Source organism: Myxine glutinosa, chromosome 11, assembly GCF_964187855.1.
Source record: "Myxine glutinosa chromosome 11, kmMyxGlut1.1, whole genome shotgun sequence".
In the NCBI taxonomy this organism is placed as follows: Eukaryota; Metazoa; Chordata; class Myxini; order Myxiniformes; family Myxinidae; genus Myxine; species Myxine glutinosa.
Window position 1 is genome coordinate 46,022,604 of NC_136271.1, and position 21,707 is coordinate 46,044,310.

Here is a 21,707-nt window from a genome sequence, read left to right on the forward strand (position 1 = left end):
CGCGTCTGCCTGCCTTTCCTTCGGCGCGTACTAATACTGAGATATAGCGCAATGCCTCCAAAGCGAGTGCTGCGATTCATGTTCTTCACAGTCCTCTCGCGTGCGCTCTCCCCTTGCGAGTTCTCTCGTGCCAATCAGTCCTCCTCGTTCTCCCTCGTGCTCTCTTTGTAACAAGTACGCTGCCAGTCCTGACAGAGTCCTGTTCAAGGGCTTTGTGCGAAGACTTTTATAGGCACGCCCCACGAACCTTCTAGCACTTACCAGACACGCCTTACCACACACACCCTGTCATGCCATGCCCTTAGAGCCCTGGTTGGCTGGTGACTCTTAGCGTCATCGCCTCTGACGCTCCGCCTTGACGCTGCCCCACCCCGACCTCGCGCTCCTCCTTCTCAGGCCTACCTCGTGTTACTCGACTAGTGAGCGAACAAAGGGCAGCAAAATACTGCTGGCAGCCAAAGCGTAACAAACTGAGCGGGTCAGCCAAATGGGGCGCGGGATCAATTACGCCCATAGAGGTGGAATTGGAGGGTGGACGCAAAATGAACGGGACCTAAACTTGTGTCTTTACACAACGCAGATATTACGAGGGGAAATGGCCTATACTTACACATACTATGACATAACTAATACTTCAGGTGGCCTACGTGTTGCTCATGCACTAACTATGGGGGGCAACCCTTTAACCTTTAATGATCAATATGTGCAAATCTCAAAACCGTAGTTATATATATATATATATATATACAGTCACGTGAAAAGTAAGTACACCCCATGTAAAGTTTTGACTTTTTCAACATATTTCAACATACAGCTATTTGATCTTCATTTCAACAATATTGATAGATAAAGGTGATATAATATAACAAATATCATGAAACATTTACATTTTGTAGTCCATTGTATAATTTAAATAAACATAAATGCAAATTTCGCATGTGGAAAAAGTAAGTACACCCTTGGCTCTCACAGGTGGTATTGCCCTCTTTGGCAGAAACAACCTCAAGTAGGCGCTTCTTATAACTGTCTACCAGTCTCTGACATCGACTGGGAGAAATTTTTGCCCACTCCTCCATGCAGAATTCTTTCAGCTGTGCGATGTTTGAGGGGTTTCTTGCATGCACAGTTCGTTTCAAATCCCCCCACAACATCTTGATGGGATTTCGATCTGGGCTTTGACTTGGCCATTCGAGAACCCTCCATTTCTTTCTATTCAGCCATTCCTTGGTGTATTTACTGGTATGTTTAGGGTCATTGTCATGTTGCAAGGTCCACCTTCGGTTGAGGTTAAACTTTCTGACAGATGGCCTCACATTATCCTCAAGCACCCTCTGGTACAATGAAGAATTCATAGTGGATTCTATGATGGTGAGCTGCCCAGGCCCTGATGCAGCAAAGCTGCCCCAAACCATAATATTTCTACCACCATGCTTTACAGTTGGTATCAGGTTCTTGTGGTCAAATGCTGTCTTTGGTTTTTGCCAAGCATGTCTTCTGGTACTGTGGGCAAATAGCTCTACCTTTGACTCATCTGTCCAGAGCACATTGTTCCAGAAATGCTGGTCTTTGCCTGGGTGTTCATTGGCAAACTTTAGTCTTGCCCTGATGTTCTTTCTGGACAGCAAAGGTTTCCTCCTGGCACACCTCCCATGTAGATCAAATTTGTGCAGCCTCTTTCTAATGGTAGACTCGTGCACTTTGACATCAACAGTGGCAAGAGCTACCTGTAGGTCCCGTGATGACATTCTGGGGTTCTTAGAGACTTCTTTCAGCATCTTGCGGTCTGCTCTTGGGCTGAACTTGCTGGGGCAGCCTGGCCTGAATAAGTTGGCAGTTGTTTGGAATCTTCTCCACTTGTAGATGAACTTCTGGACAGTCAAATGATTGATTTCAAATTGTTTGGAGATCTTTTTAAATCCCTTCCCAGACTCGTAGGCATCTTTCACCTTCTTTCTGAAGGCCTCAGAGAGCTCTTTTGATCTAGGCATGGTGATGCCGCACACTTCAACAACAAAGAGCAAACCAAACTAAATGTCTGAGGCTTAAATAAGACAGGTTCCTCCAAGATCCTCACTAACGATGTTCCAATCATTTGCACCTGATTCTAATTTTAGGTATTTGAAGTGGTGATAAATGTAGGGGTGTACTTACTTTTTCCACATGCGAAATTTGCATTTATGCTTATTTAAAATACTAGGGCATGCCCGTACTATATATAAGCTAGGACATGCCCGTACGTGGGTGCCCGTTCCTTGCCAAAAAAAAAAAAAAAAAAAATTTGTGTAGGGGTGTGTGTGTGTAAACATCCTAGGGCGTGCCCGTACGTGGGTGCAAAAAAACATGCGTGCAAACAACAACAACAAAAAAAAACTTTGAAACCACGTGGCAGTAACGACCACAGAACCCCCCCCCCCCCCCCTCTATTTACATGAATGGTTTGGTCCATTCGCAACGACCACAGAACCCCCCCCCCCCCTCTATTATTTACATGCAATGGTTTGGTCCAAAGCGAACGGCTTGCAGTGTTTGGTAAAGAAATCGCCATAGCTCGGTAACTACTTCTCCGATTAATATGAAACCTTGAAAAGGCACATCCTCGGGTCCCCAGCAATATACCTGGCAAGTTTAAAGTATATCGGACCGGTAGTTGTCGAGAAACAGCGGTCACAGACAAACATACACACATACAAACACACATACACACAGAGATTAATGGAATTATAGATAGATACAATGGACTTCAAAATGTAAATGTTTCATGATATTTGTTATATTATATCACCTTTATCTATCAATATTGTTGAAATGAAGATCAAATATCTGTATGTTGAAATATGTTGAAAAAGTCAAAACTTTACATGGGGTGTACTTACTTTTTCACGTGACTGTATATATATGTATGAAGGTGGACGATATATATATATATATATATATATATATATATATATATATATATCTATATGCATACATACATACATACACCCCACTTGGAGTTTGCAAAAAAGCACCTAAAGGACCCTCAGACTGTGAGAAACAAGATTCTGTGGGCTTTCATGTGTCTTTCACTGAGGAGAGGCTTCCGTCTGGCCACTCTGCCATAAAGCCCTGATCGGTGGAGTGTTGCAGTGATGGTTGTCCTTCTGGAAGTTTCTCCCATCTCCACACAGGATCTCTGGAGCTCAGCCAGAGTGACCATCGGGTTCTTGGTCACCTCTCTTACCAAGGCCGTTCTCCCCTGATTGCTCAGTTTGGTCGGGTGGCCAGCTCTAGGAAGAGCCCTGGTTGTTCTAAGCTTCTTCCATTTAAGAATTATGGAGGCCACTGTGCTCTTTGGAACCTTCAATGCAGCAGAAATTTTTTTGTAGGCTTCCCCAGATCTGTGCCCTGACATAATCCTGTCTCTGAGCTCTGCAGGCAGTTCCTTCGACCTCATGGCTTGGTTTTTGCTCTGATATGCATTGTCAGCTGTGAGACCTTTTATAGACAGGTGTGTGCCTTTCCAAATCATGTCCAATCAATTGCATTTACCACAGGTGGACTCCAATCAAGGTGTAGAAACATCTCAAAGATGATCAAGAGAAATGGGAGGCACCTGAGCTAAATTTTACGTGTCATAGCAACGGGTCTGAATACTTATGTAAATGTAATATTTCACTTTTTTCTTTTTAATAAATTTGCAAAACTTTCGAAAATCCTGTTTTCTCTTTGTCATTTTGGGGTATTGAGTGTAGATTGATTCGGGAAAAAATAAATTTAAACGATTTCAGCATAAGGCTGCACCATAACAAAATGTGAAAAAAGTGAAGCTTTCTGAATGCAGTGTGTGTGTGTGTGTGTGTGTGTGTGTGTGTGTGTGTGTGTGTGTGTGTGTGTGTGTGTATATATATATATATATATATATATATATATATATATATATATATATATATATATATATATATATATATATATATATATATATATATATATATATATAATATGTCTACTAATTATGAGATGTGCATGAGGGACAAAAGATGAGATTTGAAACTGGAATCTCAGCTTAATGAGCTATGTGCTCAGCTGGGAATGCTGTACAGGCCAAGCAACTGTTAGAATAATAATAATAATTTGTCATCCTCCAGCTGAGACTGCTTGTCAAAGTCACGCACATTTCTCACAGCATGCGTTTCCTTTTACCCTTTCCAATTGGTCAAAATCACAAAATCACCTCTTCATTCATCCTACTCTTCCTTGTTCTAGGGAAGTCTCAAGTCTCATCTCGAGCTCTTCCATTCAGAAATTTCCTAGTTTCAGAGAATAATTGATGGAAAAACCTCTTAAGTGTTGCTGTGAATGAGGTGCTTGGGTCAATATAGTCAAACTTGTTTTTGTGAACGTTTTAATAGATCACTTTGCTTTTTAAACAATAAAAAAATATTCTTTGGATCTGAAAGAGACTTGAAGAGATGGAAATTTGTGTTCAATAGGAGGTAGATTAGTGGTGGGTAATACATTTACTTGAGCCCTTCTCTCTCACATTGATTTTAGACTGAGCACTGTGTGGGCATTTTAAATGCTTAGCACAAAATATCAGTCACCCAGAAGTCACAGTAAGTCAGTAAATAGTGTTATGATAGACCATTGTTGCAGCTGATCGATGTAACTTAAAGCACAACTTAAATAATGATTTTATAGTTTGACCATTCTTTCTCTGAGGGGCTCGAATTCAGTCAGCCATTAGCTGTTTTGATTGATTACACAAACTGTCTTCCATTCTCTTTGCGTAATTTGCTTAACCAATTTTGCGAAGAAATTGGAATCTATGTTAAACTGTCATTGCATTCATATTGCCATTGCCAAAACGTACATATTTCTAACTTCATTTATGTTTCGTCCACCAAGGCTCATGGAGGAGCTGGTTTTACATGTAGGACAAGGACACAAAAAGATGTCGGTGTACTGTTACACTATTCCAAAGGCATTTCCAGTTTAGAATAGGTACACTGTATCCCTGCGCATCGTAAGAGGCGACCAAGGGTTGGCGTCAGGAAGGGCATCCGGCCATAAAAACATTGCCTGGAGTTCCCCAAGGCAGTGTTCTGGGCCCTGTGCTTTTTCTGGTCTTCATAAATGATCTCTCTGACTCTCTTGAAAATCCTCTCTATCTCTTTGCTGATGACTCTACTCTCTGTCGCTCCATTCTTCATCCCTCAGATCGGCAGTCTGCAGCCTCCTCACTCTCTGCAGACCTGGACAAAATCACAGACTGGGCAAACAAGTGGAACATGTCTTTCAATCCTGACAAATCTCACACTCTTACGATGTCTCTCCGAAAAGACCGACTGGACAACCCTCCCATCCACTTTCTGAATAATCCTCTCCAAGAAGTTCTGTCACTCAAGCTTTTGGGTCTCACTATCTGCCATGATCTTTCCTGGGAAAACCACATTTCAAATCTGGCCTCCAAAGCCAGTCGCCGACTGGGCATCCTCCGTCGTGCGAAGTCCTTCCTTGGCACACCTGAGCTCCTCACCATATACAAGGCTTTCATCCGCAGCTAAATGGAATACTGCTCTCCCCTCTGGGCTGGTGCTCCTGCCTCACACCTAGCTCGTCTTCACGCTGTTGAAACCAAAGCATTCAGAATCATTGGAATCTCCCACAATGAAGCTAACTCCAAGGGCCTCTCACTCACTCACCGCAGGCAGGTTGGTGGTCTTTTCCGTCTTCTACCGACTCCTCTCTGGCCTTGCCCCCCCCCCCCCCCCCCAGCTCTCTCTGGGCTCTGTCCCGCAAATATTCCTACAGGTCGCACAAGATCTGCCTGCAACCCTCTTATGGCTAAACTGCCAAAATCAAGACTCTCTGCTCACCTTCACTCCTTCATTCCTCTTTTCTCCCACCTCTGGAACAAACTCCCTCACTCTCTTCAATCCCACTCCACCCTCCAGGTCTTTAAAACATCTGTTCACCACCATCTCTTATCTTCCCCCATCCAAAACCTTGATCTTTTCTACCCCCGCTAATTTCACCCCAATTCCACTTTTTTGAAATACCAACTTTTGTCCTGGAAGTCCTTGGTATCCTTGTGTTTTATACTTCTCCCTCCCCCCCCCCCCCCCTTCCCACGCCTCTTCCCCCCAAGCCCTCTCCCTTCCACACATCTCCCTGCTCTCAAATGTTGTGTTTGTGTGCTTCCCCTTCTCTCCCCATGTTGTCTTCCGCTCCCTCTTTTTATATATTTTTGTTTGTCTGGTTGATTTGTTTGTGAAGTGAATGTTAGCTCTTTCACGAGCCTCGATTCAGTATACAAAAAAAAAAATTGCCTCAAAACAGGGAACCATGATTGTCATGGGGCCCGCAAGGCTAACCCCCGCTCTAGCGGGGAAAATGGCCTTAAAACGATCATTCATTCATATTCATTCATTAGGACACTGTGGACAAACCGCAGTGCATGGGGTTTGATCCAAAAATTCCAACATGAGGTCTGGGTTCAGGTGGGATTAACAAACAGGAGATGGGCCAATTGCAATATTGATTGTTTTTTAAATGAAATAATTCCTATGAACTTTTGTTTGATATGTTTTTTGATATCTTTTGGATTGCATTGAATTTGAATAATGATTTTTATTTTGTTTTGTATTGGCCCTAAACAAGGCTGAGAGCCACTAAATGCATAGAAATAATGATGGTTATTTTTCAGTAATTAGGCACTTGTGATGATGAAGTGATGCATGGACTTTGTGCTGACTATTTGCAGGCACACCAATGATGCCAATGCCGATGGCTATCATGCCTCCTGGACCATCGGTGAGTGTGATCCTATTTAATTGCTCATTCCATTGCCCTTTGTCTTACCCCCCTCCCCCCCCCCCCGCCTCGCTCGCCTACTCCCCGCCTCACTCGCCAACTCCCTGCCTCGCTCGCCAACTCCCCGCCTCGCTCGCCTACTCCCCGCCTCGCTCGCCTACTCCCCGCCTCGCTCGCCTACTCCCCGCCTCGCTCGCCTACTCCCCGCCTCGCCCGCCTACTCCCCGCCTCGCTCGCCTACTCCCCGCCTCGCTCGCCTACTCCCCGCCTCGCTCGCCTACTCCCCGCCTCGCTCGCCTACTCCCCGCCTCGCTCGCCTACTCCCCGCCTCGCTCGCCTACTCCCCGCCTCGCTCGCCTACTCCCCGCCTCGCTCGTCTACTCTCCGCCTCGCTCGTCTACTCCCCGCCTCGCTCGTCTATCCCCTGCCTCGCTTGTCTATCTCCCGCCTCGTTTGCCTACCCTCCTCGCTTGTCTACACCTCCTCGCTTGTCTACATCCCCTCGCCTGTCTGCATCCCCTCGCTGGTCTACATCCCCTCGCTTGTCTACATCTCCTCGCTTGTCCACATCCCCTCGCTTGTCCACATCCCCTCGCTTGTCCACATCCCCTCGCTTGTCCACATCCCCTCGCTTGTCCACATCCCCATCGCTTGTCCACATCCCCTCGCTTGTCGACATCCCCTCGCTTGTCGGCATTCCCTAGCTTGTCGGCATTCCCTAGCTTGTCGGCATCCCCTCGCTTGTCGGCATCCCCTCGCTTGTCGGCATCCCCTCGCTTGTCGGCATCTCCTCGCTTGTCGACATCCCCTCGCTCGTCGCCATCCCCTCGCTCGTCGACACCCCTCGCTTGTCACACCCCCTCGCTTGTCTACACCTCCTCGCTTGTCTACACCTCCTCGCTTGTCTACACCTCCTCGCTTGTCCACACCTCCTCGCTTGTCTACACTCCCTCGCTTGTCTACACTCCCTCGCTTGTCTACACTCCCTCGCTTGTCCACACTCCCTCGCTTGTCCACACTCCTCGTTTGTCCACACTCCTCGTTTGTCCGCACCCCTCGCTTGTCTGCACCCCCTCGCTTGTCTGCACCCCCTCGCTTGTCTGCACCCCCTCGCTTGTCTGCACCCCCTCGCTTGGCTGCACCCCATCGCTTGTCTGCACCCCCTCGCTTGTCTGCACCCCCTGGCTTGTCTGCACCCCCTCGCTTGTCTGCACCTCCTCGCTTGTCTGCACCTCCTCGCTTGTCTGCACCTCCTCACTTGTCTGCACCCCCTCGCTTGTCTGCACCCCCTCGCTTGTCCGCACCCCCTCGCTTGTCTGCACCCCCTCGCTTGTCTGCACCCCCTCGCTTGTCTGCACCCCCTCGCTTGTCTGCACCCACTCGCTTGTCTGCACCTCCTCGCTTGTCTATCCCCTCCACCTCGCTTGTCTATCCCTCCCCCCTCGCTTGTCTATCCCCCTCCCCCTCACTTGTCTATCCCCACCCCCTCGATTGTCTATCCCCACCCCCTCGATTGTCAACCCCCCTCCTCGAGTATCTATCCTCCCTTCGATTGTCTACCCCGACGCTCCTCCCCTCCTAGTTTGTCGACCCTCCTCCTTTGTGTACCTTATTAGTCCCCTACCGGTGTACACCGGAGGGGACTATAGTTTTGCACGCCGTCCCTCCGTCTGTCAGTCCGTCAGTGTCAGTCCTCACGCAAAGAACAGTTTTCCGGACCTCTTTTCTAAACGCTTAAAGCCAATGATTTCAAACTTGGCACATGGTTTCCTCATGATAAGTTACAGGTCACGTTCGAACTTCACGACGTTTCGATCATTTTTGCCAAAGTTATGGCACTTTGAACTTTGGGAATTCTGATAATTCTGATGATCCTTAACTCAGTGCCATTTTAAGTTTTAATTTCCTTTAAAAAAACAATTTCTCTGCAATAATAGGACCGATTGAGATAAAAATTTTCACCATATGATGGACTCGGTCTGTAGAATATTTTAATGGTAATTATGACGTCACAGGTCATGTGGTTCGGTCGCCATATTGTTTTTCGTGAAAACACGAAAACCCCTTTTCTCTGCAATGGCTGAACAGATCGAGGCCAAACTTTGCAGGCAGAATCGCATAGTCGCATACCCATGATGAACAAAAAAAAGTCAGCGAGCATGACGTCATGCATCACATGGTTTCAGAGTTGTGACGTTTTTAAGCATGAACCTTTAAAACCGAGCTCCTCCCTCATTTTTGATCCAATCGAGGGGAAACTTCACAAATCTGTTTGGCATGTCAGTCTACTGAAATGTCCTTTTGGAATTTGCGATAGGGCACGTGGTTTGGCAGATATTGTTAATTAAACGAAAATATTTTTTTAAATGGATATCTCTTGAATCGCTAGTACCTCAGACCGTGAGTTGGTAATAATTTATATAATTCACACAGTGCAATACGTGCAGGCCGCTCCACGGAGCGACCTTGCGGGCTTATCAACGAGGTGAGGCGTGACACACGTGTCTCAGCATACCTCAGATCAAGTTTGAAAACCAGCATCAACCGTGCATAAATTTGCATGTTCGATCATTTTTGACAAAGTTATGGCACTTTGAACTTTGGTAGGGGACATGTATTGCAGTGCAATACTCAGAATGCTTGTTCAATATAGCAGGATTATCATTTGCATTGTTTATTTGTGGATACCACCACATCTGGTTTGTGATTAGCTGTGTGGTGATTGAACACCATTTATTGTTTCTATTTCTCATTATGTTCTTTATTTGCCTAGATATTTTAAAAAGCATGAATTGTAATATGTGTGTGTGTGTGTGTATATATATATATATATATATATATATATATATATATATATATATATATATATATATATATATTGTTGCGGAGATGAGGACTGTATTTTTTTGATTGTGTGCTGTATTATTATTATTATTGTTTATTCTGCGCCCCCCTACCTCTGGAGCTGTGTAAAGGTGAAAGGGCATCCCATAATTAGTCCACAAGCATACACATCAGCCAAATAATAGAATACCCCTGTTTGATAGTTATCTCTTATTCTGTGTTTTAGGGTAAGGCTGTGTCTCCCATTAATTGAAGTACTCCATTGCACCAGTGAAAGAGAATAGATCCCCTTTCATTCCCATCCCCAAAATCTCCATTCCCTTTTACATCCCCTCTGGTCATTGCCGAGCCTCGATTGCCAAATTACCTCCCCTCCAATAACCGCCATTGACCATGAGGCAGGGTCGGAGAAGAAAGGCGTGTCTCCACCTCGTCATAGAGGGGAAGAGGGGCGTGCCCGCCCGTTGTCATCAAGGGCGGAGCGAGAGGGTCGCGTGACCAACCAGGGCCGAGGTGAGCACACCGATGGGCGTGTCCTGAAGGCCGGCGGCTTGATCGCTGGAGGCGCTATAAAAGGCGCGCACGCAAGAAGCAAGAGAGAGAGAGTCGTGAGGAGTCAGTCAGTGGAGTCGGTGGTCAGTTGGTTGCGTTGGTTGCGGTGAGGAGTCGGTGGTGGTGGTCAGTTGGTTGCGTTGGTTGCGGTGAGGAGTCAGTGGTAAAGAGTGAGTGGACCAAGAAAGAGTTGAGGGTTTGGACCAGACGAGTCGGACAAGGCCTGGCAAAGCACGCGACGTCCACAGCAGCCACAACAGCAGCTTGGGGGCCTGAACGGCGGTTTGGAGCAGGGCCGTGAAGGAACGGCGGTTTGGAGCAGGGCCGTGAAGGAACGGCGGCTGATAAACGCGCCGGTTGTGCTGCAGGACCCCCTTGGACCTTCCTCTCCCTCCAGCCATCCACCTCCTGCCTTTCCACCCTTCTTGTGTACGTGAGTTTGTTTTGTTTGTTCTGTCCCTGGGTTAATTAAGTCTGTATAAGCTAATAATTGCACTGTGTCTCTGATTCTTCTGTATATTATTTTATTATCTTTCCTTCTCCTTGGTTACTTTGAGCATGTAAATAGTAGGAATAGATTTAGTAGTATTTCCAACCTTTTTGTCTTCTTCTTCTTCTTCACATCCGTGTCGCCTTTGTCTTTTCCCTATTGAATAGCTGCGGTGCGATCCGGCCAACGTTTGGGTGGAATCGGGTTCTAATCGGGGAATAACTGTTCGGTCGCGGTTGGACCATCCGCTCGGCCCATCATACCATCTAAACCGCGATCAGTAACAATTGGTGTCTGGGAGTGAGATTCGGGGCCCGAACCAAATTTTTAAAACATCTAAAAAAAATTATTTGGTCAAAATTTGGAGCGGCCGAAATTTGTTTTGTTTTACAAAACCTGAACTTTGAAATCGCGCCATGGCTGGTCAAGGCGATCGGATGCAGGTGGGTGAGCTAGAGGAGGGGTTAGGGGTAACCCAGGATCAAATGGAGGGGAGCAATGAGGAGGCGGTTGAGGGGGTATCAGACGCACAAAATGGCGTCCTCGCGCACGTGGTTGTAGCGGCACCAAATTTTGCCGTGCCCGTGACCGAAGCAGCACCAAATTGCGCTGCGCACGTGGTCGCGGCAGCCGAGCCGGAGATACCAGGGTACATGCGATTTTTTATGGACCAATTGATGGCAATAATGGATGCTCATAGTGAGCGAATGAGGGACGAAAGGAGGGCTAACAGTGAGCGATTGTTAAACAAAATTGAAGCAACAACGAACGGAATGAGGGCCGATAGAGAGGCAAGGGAGCAGAGGGACAGAGACCGCAAGTTGGGCGAAAGGGTCCCAGGGGTGCACAAGGAGGTAACGCGGGTAGAGAAGCGCCGGTTGAGCGAAGCGGAGGAAAGCACGGGTACAATGACGGGGGTAGAAATCGCGACACGGGGTTTGGAAAAGCCGGCGACCGATGAGGTAGAGGGAATGTTATTAAAGCCAGCGGTCGTCGAGGTGAGTAAAGAAAAAGTGGAAGTGGGCATTGAAATTGAAGAGACCGGGGACTTAGAAAACCACTCGCGGCGGGAGGAAAAGATGGAATATGTGCAAAGTCCCTGCTCACATCACGATGCTGTGTTTAACCCGAATGGAAGTTTACAGGTTCACGTGGAGGAAAGGATCCCCCAGGTGAGTCGTGCTGTTGTGTATTGTGCGGGTAGATTTTGCAGGAGGATGTTTAGCGACAAAAGAATTGTCGCGCGCTTGGGATCGAGGAAGCATCCGGGCGTTGGTGAAGGGTCCCGTGTGAGTGGAAATGGCACGCGTGTGGAAAAAAAGTGTGCGTCAAGGGGTGAGCGTGTTACGAAGCGCGAGTGTGATACCGAGTGCGAGCGAGAATGCACGTCGGGGTGTACGGAGTGTGACACGAATAGTGAGTTGGTAATGGCGCAGGTGCGAGAGGGCACATCGGAGCGCGAGTGTGAAACCGAGTGCGAGCGAGAATGCACGTCGGGGTGTACGAAGTGTGACACGGAGAGTAAGGTGGTGGTGGAACGTGTGCGAGGAAGCACACCTGAGTTGGTGGTAGCGCGGGTGTGGGAGAGCCCATGTGAGCGCGTTAGTGGGTGGATGCAAGAGTGCACGCCCATGGTGAGTGTTACGGAGGACGTAACGGAGGAGAGGTGTGGACCAAAGTGTGTGCAAGAGTGTGCGCGAGAGGTGTGGTGTGTAACAGGGAGAGCGTTGGTGGAATGTACGGACGGCGTTGGAACGCCGGGTTTTGTGAGGGTGAAAGGGGTAGCGTATGCGTGTGAGCATGCAAGTAAAGCATCGACGGTAACCGGGTTAGCGGTTAGGGCGACGGATAGCCGATGCGAGCGCTCGGGGCGCGGCGTGCTTTGTTGGATGCAGGGCCCGGCGCGGATCGAAGCTGCGTCGCTTCTCTTCGAAGCATCGTTGCCGATTCGGGCTTGGCCCCGCCCCGCACGGTCGAGTCCGGGCTTTGACGGGCGAGGCGACCGGTCCGGTTCAAGGGCGAGTGGGAGGAAGCGGAACGGTGCCCCCTCGTGGGGACGGGGTTCCGACCGAGGGAGATTGAGCCATCGGGCCCGGGACCGCAAGGTGCCGCGCCGAGATGGTGCGTGGAGCCTCGGTCCAACCAAACCACCTCCCTTGAACCGAAAGCCGGACGGATTCAACCTGCAGGCGACCAAACCACCCGAATTCATTGCTCGGCTTTACGAACCGAGTTTAATGATGTCACGACGCACCGAGGCTAGGATATAGTGGACTGTGATGATGGTGATAGTGATAGTGATCGTGATTTGATACGAAATTTATAATAGTGGGTAGAATTAGCAGTAAATGACAAATTTTTGATTTGTTGGATTTGGACGAGCGAAATTGATAGTAGGACCTCCCCGATGTGGTGGGATGGCAAATCCACCATCCCTCACAGAAGTGGGGCAAATGCGCTATAGTTTATGGGGTGTATGGCAGTGAAAACTAGCCCGGGTGGGTTAGGATATCGTGTGTAGGGCCCTAGAAGATGACATTAGGTAACGTTAAGGTTAGTTAGTGACGGATTCCTGTAGTGGGGACGCAGGTAGATTAGCGTGGATTATAATGACGAGGGAGCGCAATAGTTTAAAGGGGCGACTGGGAAGCGCAAGTTTCAGAGGGGAGTAGTTAGCTGAGATGATGCCGTGTGTGTGAGGATTGAACAGGTGTGATTGAACAGGTGTGATTGCACAGGTGTGCAACTGAACAGGTGTGTGGAGCAGTGTATGAGGGAGTGAAGGTGCTTGTGTATTGTGCTGACCAAATGGTCTAGGAAGAGGAGGAGGGTGCAGGTGGCACCAGGTATGATTGCACAGGTGTGCAACGACAGGTGAATGGAGGACAGGTGTATGGAATAAATGGTATGGAGTATTGGAATGGATGGTCGTGGAGTGAGTATGGTGGAAATTGTGGAGTGGAGTGGATGGTGTGAATGGGGGAAGAGTGGACCCCCATCAGTCCATCACGGATACCCGGGGCGGGTAGTGTAAGTGTTAGGTAGAGGGTATAGGTAAATTGTGGTTGGATATTGGCATCTGTGGTGCGGGTGGAAGAATGGTGATTGGATGGGTGCATTAGTGTTGTGGAAATGGCTGGGCGTGTAGCCTGTTAGTGTGTGTAGTTGGTTTGGGCACTCCACCACTGTGAGGATGTCGGCCAGGTGAGGCCGCAGGTGGGCTCTGGGAGCCGGTAGTAGTTGTGGATGGGGCCCGAGGATCCGGAGGACGGACCCGGGTAGCCCAGTGCCAGAGGGCACCAAGGGGTGACAGAGCCAGGAGGGGCTGTCCCCAGTTAGTTAGGTTAGGGTGAGGAGCTAGGTAAGCTCGGGTGGCAACTGCAGTGGTGGAGGTGTGCAGGTGGGTAGACCTGCTGGGAGAGCTACACGTCGCAGCCCAGAAATTGTGCAAGGGCACCGGGAGATGAATCGGGGGAGTGAGACCCCAAATTGAGAAGCACCACAGTTTGGTCAATGGGAATTGGTTTTTAGAACCCATAGTGTAAGTTGGCCAATGGATTGGCAGGGAGAGACCCCGGGTAGTGTAAAGTGTGTTAAGGTCATTTAGAGGATAGTTAGGATTGAAGTCTCCTCACACCATCTGCATCCACTCACCTGAGGTGACAGGTACTCCACACCATGCCATGTTTTGATTATTTTTTATGATGCAAATGTTTGGATTGTGAGACGCATCATGACGTGGGTGTGACATTGTGCTTGATGTTCCATCTCTTCCTCCTTATGAGGATTGATGACGAATTGGGTGATGGCAAATTTTGGATAGAGGGATTGTGGTGACGAATTTGGTATAGAGGAAATATGGGGAAGACGTGACAGTAGTGACGAATTTGTAAATGGGTAGATTTTGTACATATGGGGTAAGGGCAAGGGTAGTGTAGGTGACAGGGGGGTGACGTACGGTAGGGACGAGCTTTCTCACTTCGCCCTCCGTACGCATTTCGCCTTGCATTGCCTTATTGATGTGTACCCTTGTGACCTTACCCCTCGCTCAATTGTCTTTCTTTTGTCTCCCACATGACCTGTGCGCCATTGGGTGCCGAGGGGAGCGTGCGTGAGTCCTCCATTGTGCGCCCGGAATTCCCAGAACCAGCTGTCTGCATCGATGCACCACATTATGGACCACAGGTCTGTGGCCGAGCACCACTTATGGACCCCATGGGTTGGGGCATGGCCCCTCTGCTGGAACCGGCCATGAGGGCCCGAAATCTTGCTGGCGGACCTTGGCCACAGGGCACCGATGCCCCACAGGTGAACCACACTAGTCGGCCCTGTGGGCCATAAATAAAATAAATAAAAATGGACACATTGGGTGCAAGTTTTAATACAAATAGGCCGCCAGTAAGCAAAGCAAAAGAATGACAACATCTGGAAGACCAAATATAATAACCAGCAGAGGGAGCCGAAGAGCAAGAGATCACCTGCAGGGTTAGGGGTTGTTGATTTTATTTTTATTCATTGAACACTGATGAACTGTGGTGACTGCACCGATTGGTGCGTTTTTGGGTGCTTTAATGGTGCGTCGATGCAGAGCAGACTGTCTCCCCCCCAGAAAGAACAATCACAGGTCCTGGGTTAGTTTTGTAAATAAAAATAGCGTCATTGTAAATAATGCTCCCCACCGTCAGTGTATAGTTTGAAGACCATTCCGCAATTCGGTTAACTGTGGGCGTAAGTCTGTTAGGCAGGGTGCAATGGAGCAGCGGGACACATTTATTTATGTTTTAAAACTGTCGCACTCAGGGTCAGGTTAAAAGTAGAGGGAACTACACCTACGTGTCACACTAAATAAAAGTTGTAGGCCCGGGACGTGGCTAAGAGGAGGAGGGTGCAGTGTTGCGGAGATGAGGACTGTATTTTTTTGATTGTGTGCTGTATTATTATTATTATTGTTTATTCTGCGCCCCCCTACCTCCGGAGCTGTGTAAAGGTGAAAGGGCATCCCATAATTAGTCCACAAGCATACACATCAGCCAAATAATAGAATACCCCTGTTTGATAGTTATCTCTTATTCTGTGTTTTAGGGTAAGGCTGTGTCTCCCATTAATTGAAGTACTCCATTGCACCAGTGAAAGAGAATAGATCCCCTTTCATTCCCATCCCCAAAATCTCCATTCCCTTTTACATCCCCTCTGGTCATTGCCGAGCCTCGATTGCCAAATTACCTCCCCTCCAATAACCGCCATTGACCATGAGGCAGGGTCGGAGAAGAAAGGCGTGTCTCCACCTCGTCATAGAGGGGAAGAGGGGCGTGCCCGCCCGTTGTCATCAAGGGCGGAGCGAGAGGGTCGCGTGACCAACCAGGGCCGAGGTGAGCACACCGATGGGCGTGTCCTGAAGGCCGGCGGCTTGATCGCTGGAGGCGCTATAAAAGGCGCGCACGCAAGAAGCAAGAGAGAGAGTCGTGAGGAGTCAGTCAGTGGAGTCGGTGGTCAGTTGGTTGCGTTGGTTGCGGTGAGGAGTCGGTGGTGGTGGTCAGTTGGTTGCGTTGGTTGCGGTGAGGAGTCGGTGGTAAAGAGTGAGTGGACCAAGAAAGAGTTGAGGGTTTGGACCAGACGAGTCGGACAAGGCCTGGCAAAGCACGCGACGTCCACAGCAGCCACAACAGCAGCTTGGGGGCCTGAACAGCGGTTTGGAGCAGGGCCGTGAAGGAACGGCGGCTGCTAAACGCACCGGTTGTGCTGCAGGACCCCCTTGGACCTTCCTCTCCCTCCAGCCATCCACCTCCTGCCTTTCCACCCTTCTTGTGTACGTGAGTTTGTTTTGTTTGTTCTGTCCCTGGGTTAATTAAGTCTGTATAAGCTAATAATTGCACTGTGTCTCTGATTCTTCTGTATATTATTTTATTATCTTTCCTTCTCCTTGGTTACTTTGAGCATGTAAATAGTAGGAATAAATTTAGTAGTATTTCCAACCTTTTTGTCTTCTTCTTCTTCTTCACATCCGTGTCGCCTTTGTCTTTTCCCTATTGAATAGCTGCGATGCGATCCGGCCAACGTTTGGGTGGAATCGGGTTCTAATCGGGGAAGAACTGTTCGGTCGCGGTTGGACCATCCGCTCGGCCCATCATACCATCTAAACCGCGATCAGTAACAATATATATATAGTTGGTGATGGCGCAGGTGCGATTATATGTATGTATATGTATGTATATGTATATGTATATGTATATATATGTATATATATATACATACAGTAGTGTCTGTCTGTCCGTCCCCAAACTACTCCCTCAGTTTTGGGGCTAGCCCCACCAAACTTCCTGTGGAATGTTTTGGGGTCCCAGCGGATGTTGTTAGGTCGGTAAGGAGGTTTCAAAAATTCCTCAATAAAATTATGATTTTGAAATGAACTCGTTATGAACCTGCCCCAAATCCGGAAACCCGATGTGGTGGTGTACTGCACCTCGCTTGTCTATCCCCACCCACCCAAACTCAGCCCACTGCACCTCGCTGGGTTATTAAGCTGCCATTTTGTTTCGGCCTACTTAAACGAACGTGTTTCTAAGGCAAGGCACGATTATTATTACGTAATTGAAGCATATCATAAAAATCTGGATTGTGATATGAGGATTGGATGCTGTAAACTAAATAATTTCCAAATCTGGAGTGAAATCTGACAAAATTTACCATATCTCTCGATTTTAAAACAAAGTGTATATATGCATTTATTTAAGCGAGGCTGTGAATCTCATTCTGGGGTTAGTTTGTTTTAATTTAATTTAATAATCGTTTTTAACTGAATTCTTACATCCATGGGAACTGCTCAGAGACCCGTTTTTGAATGAACACTATTTTAGTAGTTGGGACTGCTGTTACTGTTAGAGTAAATTCTGAAGTTATAATTTTGAAGATTGGTTCGGATTTAGAGTTTGTGGAGCTTATCGCATTGTGGTTTTTAACCGTGTGGAAATCAAATAAAGGGGTGGAGTGGAGGGAGGGAGTGAGGGTGGAGTGGATGGTGGGGGTAGGACCAGTTGCAACTGCTAAACCAGAAAGCATCTGAAAATGCAAAGCTCGTCTGTGCCCGTTTGTATTTAGATATATTCTTCTTCTGTATGCTCAAAATAACGAAAATAGTTTTTTAAAAAAAATACAAAATGAAAATTGATTATTTTATGCAGCCTTAACCTTTGAGCTTTAGATTAAAAAAAAACAATCTGCTTCTAGCTTTTGATTGGTGAACAAATTAATTGACCCAATATGCAAATTATTAAAATTTCAGGTCAATCACATGAAAATTGATGATTTTATTTGACGCTGAACTTTGACCTTTTGACAAAATTATTAATTTACCTTCTCCATATTCCCATAATAAAGCTTTGATGAAAATTTGATGACAAAACTCAAATGGTAAAAAGGTTTCAGCCCTGACACGGACACTGTACACACATACGGACACACACACGGACACACACACGGACCCACACACACACACGGGGACACAAACACACACACACACACACACACACACACACACGGGGACACACACACACACACACACACACACACACACACACACACACACACACACACACACACACACTGGGACACACACACACGGGGACACACACACACACACGGGAACACACACATACACACACGGGAACACACACATACACACACGGGGACACACACATACACACACGGGGACACACACACACACGGGGACACACACACACACACACACACATCACGGACACACACACACATCACGGACACACACACACACACACACACATCACGGACACACACACACACACACACACACACACACACACACACACACACACACTTCACGGACACACACATACACATACATACAAACACACACACACACACACACACACACACACACACACCATTCAGACTTATGGGAAGTTACGAGGTGCGGCAATTTGGCATCTCACCCCTAGTGTCATTTTTCCTCAATACGCCATTGCTCCACTGTACTTGCGATCTGTTTTTGAAATTCCCTCTAGGAGTCTTGGTGATGGACCCAGATTGCGTATATCATATTCCCGTCAGGAAGCGACTCATTGGCAACGCCGGGTACTTTTTCTAGTATATGTATATATATATATATATATATATTGTTGCGGATATGAGATTGGCCTCCATCCATATCCGCTTGTAAATATTCCCCTATTTCCCCAATACTTCCCAACTATCCCCAATCCCCCATTCCCTAGTCCCATTTTCTGTAAACAACACTCTGTAGACCCGACCTCCCCCTTTTTCCCCCATTAAATGTCGCATCCAGGTCCACCGCATCTCACGTAGACAACTATAGGACATCTTGCTAGTTATTCTTAGTCTATGTCAGTTAAGGACTCGTTTCCATTAATTCTGACTCTTCGTTGCACCAGAATGTGATTGTATGTCACCGTTAGAAAGTTTAGGACCTCCCAATACCTCCCCGCAGCTCTTCCTCATGGTACAACAACAACAACAACAACAACAGCGGCGGCAGCGCGGGGAGTGTGCGTCCTCACTCCGGCTTGGTTAGCCGCCATTGAACATGTGCTCCGACGGGGTTACCACGCAGGGGCTCGCTGTCAGCTCCTCGTCAAGGGCGGAGCCCGGTAACCCCCCGCACCCAATAGAAGCGGCGGACCGATTCCATCTGGGGCGGAGACAACGAGCCGAGGGCGTGTCACTCCCCGCTGAGCATGCGCAGATAGAGGGAGGTGACGTCAGATGCGCGCTGGACTTGAAGGAAGAGAGACGCCACCAACCGAGCGCTGCGATACCTCCCCGCATCTCTGGACTGGACCGAGCTGTATCCTGTCCCGGAGCCAAGGTGCACCTTGTGCTATCGACTGCCTGTCCTTCCCTGCCATCAATCCCCGTGTAAGTCAGTCTTGTCCCGTTTGTCTGTGGTCTGTCGGGGATAGATAAGACTGTGTCTCAGTGCCCATCTTTTCTGTGCTTTACCTCTTACCGTGTAATCTACCCGTTTCTGCATCACCAATTATATCCTCCTCCGGAGGTCTTGAGAACTGTACCCCTTGTGTCGTTGCATTTATCCCAGCCGTTGTGTCCTTTCCTTCATTGATTTAGCGTAGCGCGATTCGGCCAACGTTCGAGTGGAATCGGGTGAGTTGGGGGTAATCGGGTAAACTGTGCGAACACGGCGGCCATTCCGCTCGGTCAAGCAACATCTTAAGTCGTGTCCGTAACAATATATATATATATATATATATATATATATATATATATATATATATATATATATATATGTATATATTATATGTAGATATATATGTATTATTACGGACCGCGGACAAGATGTTGTTTGGCCGAGCGGATGGCACCGCGGCCCTAACAGTTACCCCGACTAACCCGATTCCTGAACGTTGGCCAAAATCGCGCCACAGATATTCAATGGGGAAAAGACTAAAGCGAAGGATGTGAAGAAGAAGAAAGACAAAGGGTAAGGAATACAAATATAATTTATTACTATGTACAGGGTTGAAAGAAACCAAGGAAGAAGGAAAGATAAGAAAATAATTTACAGAAGAACTCAGAGACACAGTGCAACGCTAGCTTACCTACAGTCTTAATTAAACCCAGGACAGAACAAACAAAAGACAGACTCACGCGGGGAATGATGATAGGAATGGCAGGAGGTGGATGGCTGGAGGGGGAGGAAGGGTCAGGTCCCTGCAAACGGCAGGGCTGGAGGTGACAGCTCCGACTCCTCGCGTTCTTGGCGGGAAAACCTCGGTGGCGTCGACGCAACTCTTGGTGTCCCTTTTTGTGCTCCTCCTCAACTCAACCCTCACAAGGCTTGCTGTCTTTCTTGGCTTCACTCTGCCTCACTCCGCCTCACTTCTCTTTACTTCTCCCACTCTCTTTTGTAACCAACTCTCTTTCCGCCACCAACCACCAACCAACGTTCTGACGCGCCTTTCTTTGCACGTCTCTCGCTTGGTCCAACCACACACTCGGTTCTTGCGCGCGCGCTTTTATAGCGCCTCAGGCGATCAAGCCGCCGGCCTTCAGGACACGCCCCTCGGTGAGCTCGCTTCGGCCCTGATTGGTGGGCACAGGCCCTCTGACTCCACCCTTGATGACGATGGGCGGGCACGCCCTTCTTCCCCGAGCTGAGCACATGCTTAATGGCGGCTATTGTAGTTGGCAATATAAGTTTTGGGAGTGGGAATGGGGCATGAAAGGGAATCTATCTTATTTCACTTGGTGCAATGGAGTGTCATCTTAATGGAAGACAAGGCCTTACCCTAATACACATAATAAGGAAATAAGCTACTGAACAGGGATATTATGGTGTCCTTCATGTATGCTTTATGGAACTAACTACGGGAACGCCCTTTGACCTTTATACAACACTGGAGCAAGGAGGGCGATATTTTAACAACAATTTACACTACAACAACAACAAAAAAAAACCATTCTCATATCCACAACAATATATATATATATATATATATATATATATATATATATATATATATATATATATATATATATATATATATATATATATATATATATATATATATATATATATATATATATATACATATACATATATACATATACACACACACACATACAGTCACGTGAAAAAGTAAATACACCCCATGTAAAGTTTTGACTTTTTCAACATATTTCAACATACAGCTATTTGATCTTCATTTCAACAATATTGATAGATAAAGGTGATATAATATAACAAATATAATGAAACATTTACATTTTGTAGTCCATTGTATAATTTAAATAAACATAAATGCAAATTTCGCATGTGGAAAAAGTAAGTACACCCTTGGCTCTAATAGGTGGTATTGCCCCCTTTGGCAGAAACAGCCTCAAGTAGGCGTTTCTTATAACTCTCTACCAGTCTCTGACATCGACTGGGAGAAATTTTTGCCCACTCCTCCATGCAGATTTCTTTCAGCTGTGCGATGTTTGTGTGGCTTCTTGCATGCACAGCTCGTTTCAAATCCCC

General features: G+C 47.3%; 1 protein-coding gene across 2 annotated transcripts in view; it reads left to right on the top strand.

Moving 5' to 3' along the window:
- Positions 1–21,707, top strand: part of LOC137436635 (RNA-binding protein 25) — a 188,310-nt gene that overhangs the window by 37,259 nt on the left and 129,344 nt on the right. The window contains exon 3 of one of the 2 annotated variants that reach the window (XM_068130599.2): positions 6,743–6,792. In XM_068130599.2, the coding sequence (XP_067986700.2) occupies positions 6,743–6,792 (50 nt within the window). Of the gene's footprint in view, positions 1–6,742; positions 6,793–14,737; positions 14,987–21,707 lie in introns of those variants that run through there. The other variant, XM_068130598.2, reaches the window with a different exon arrangement.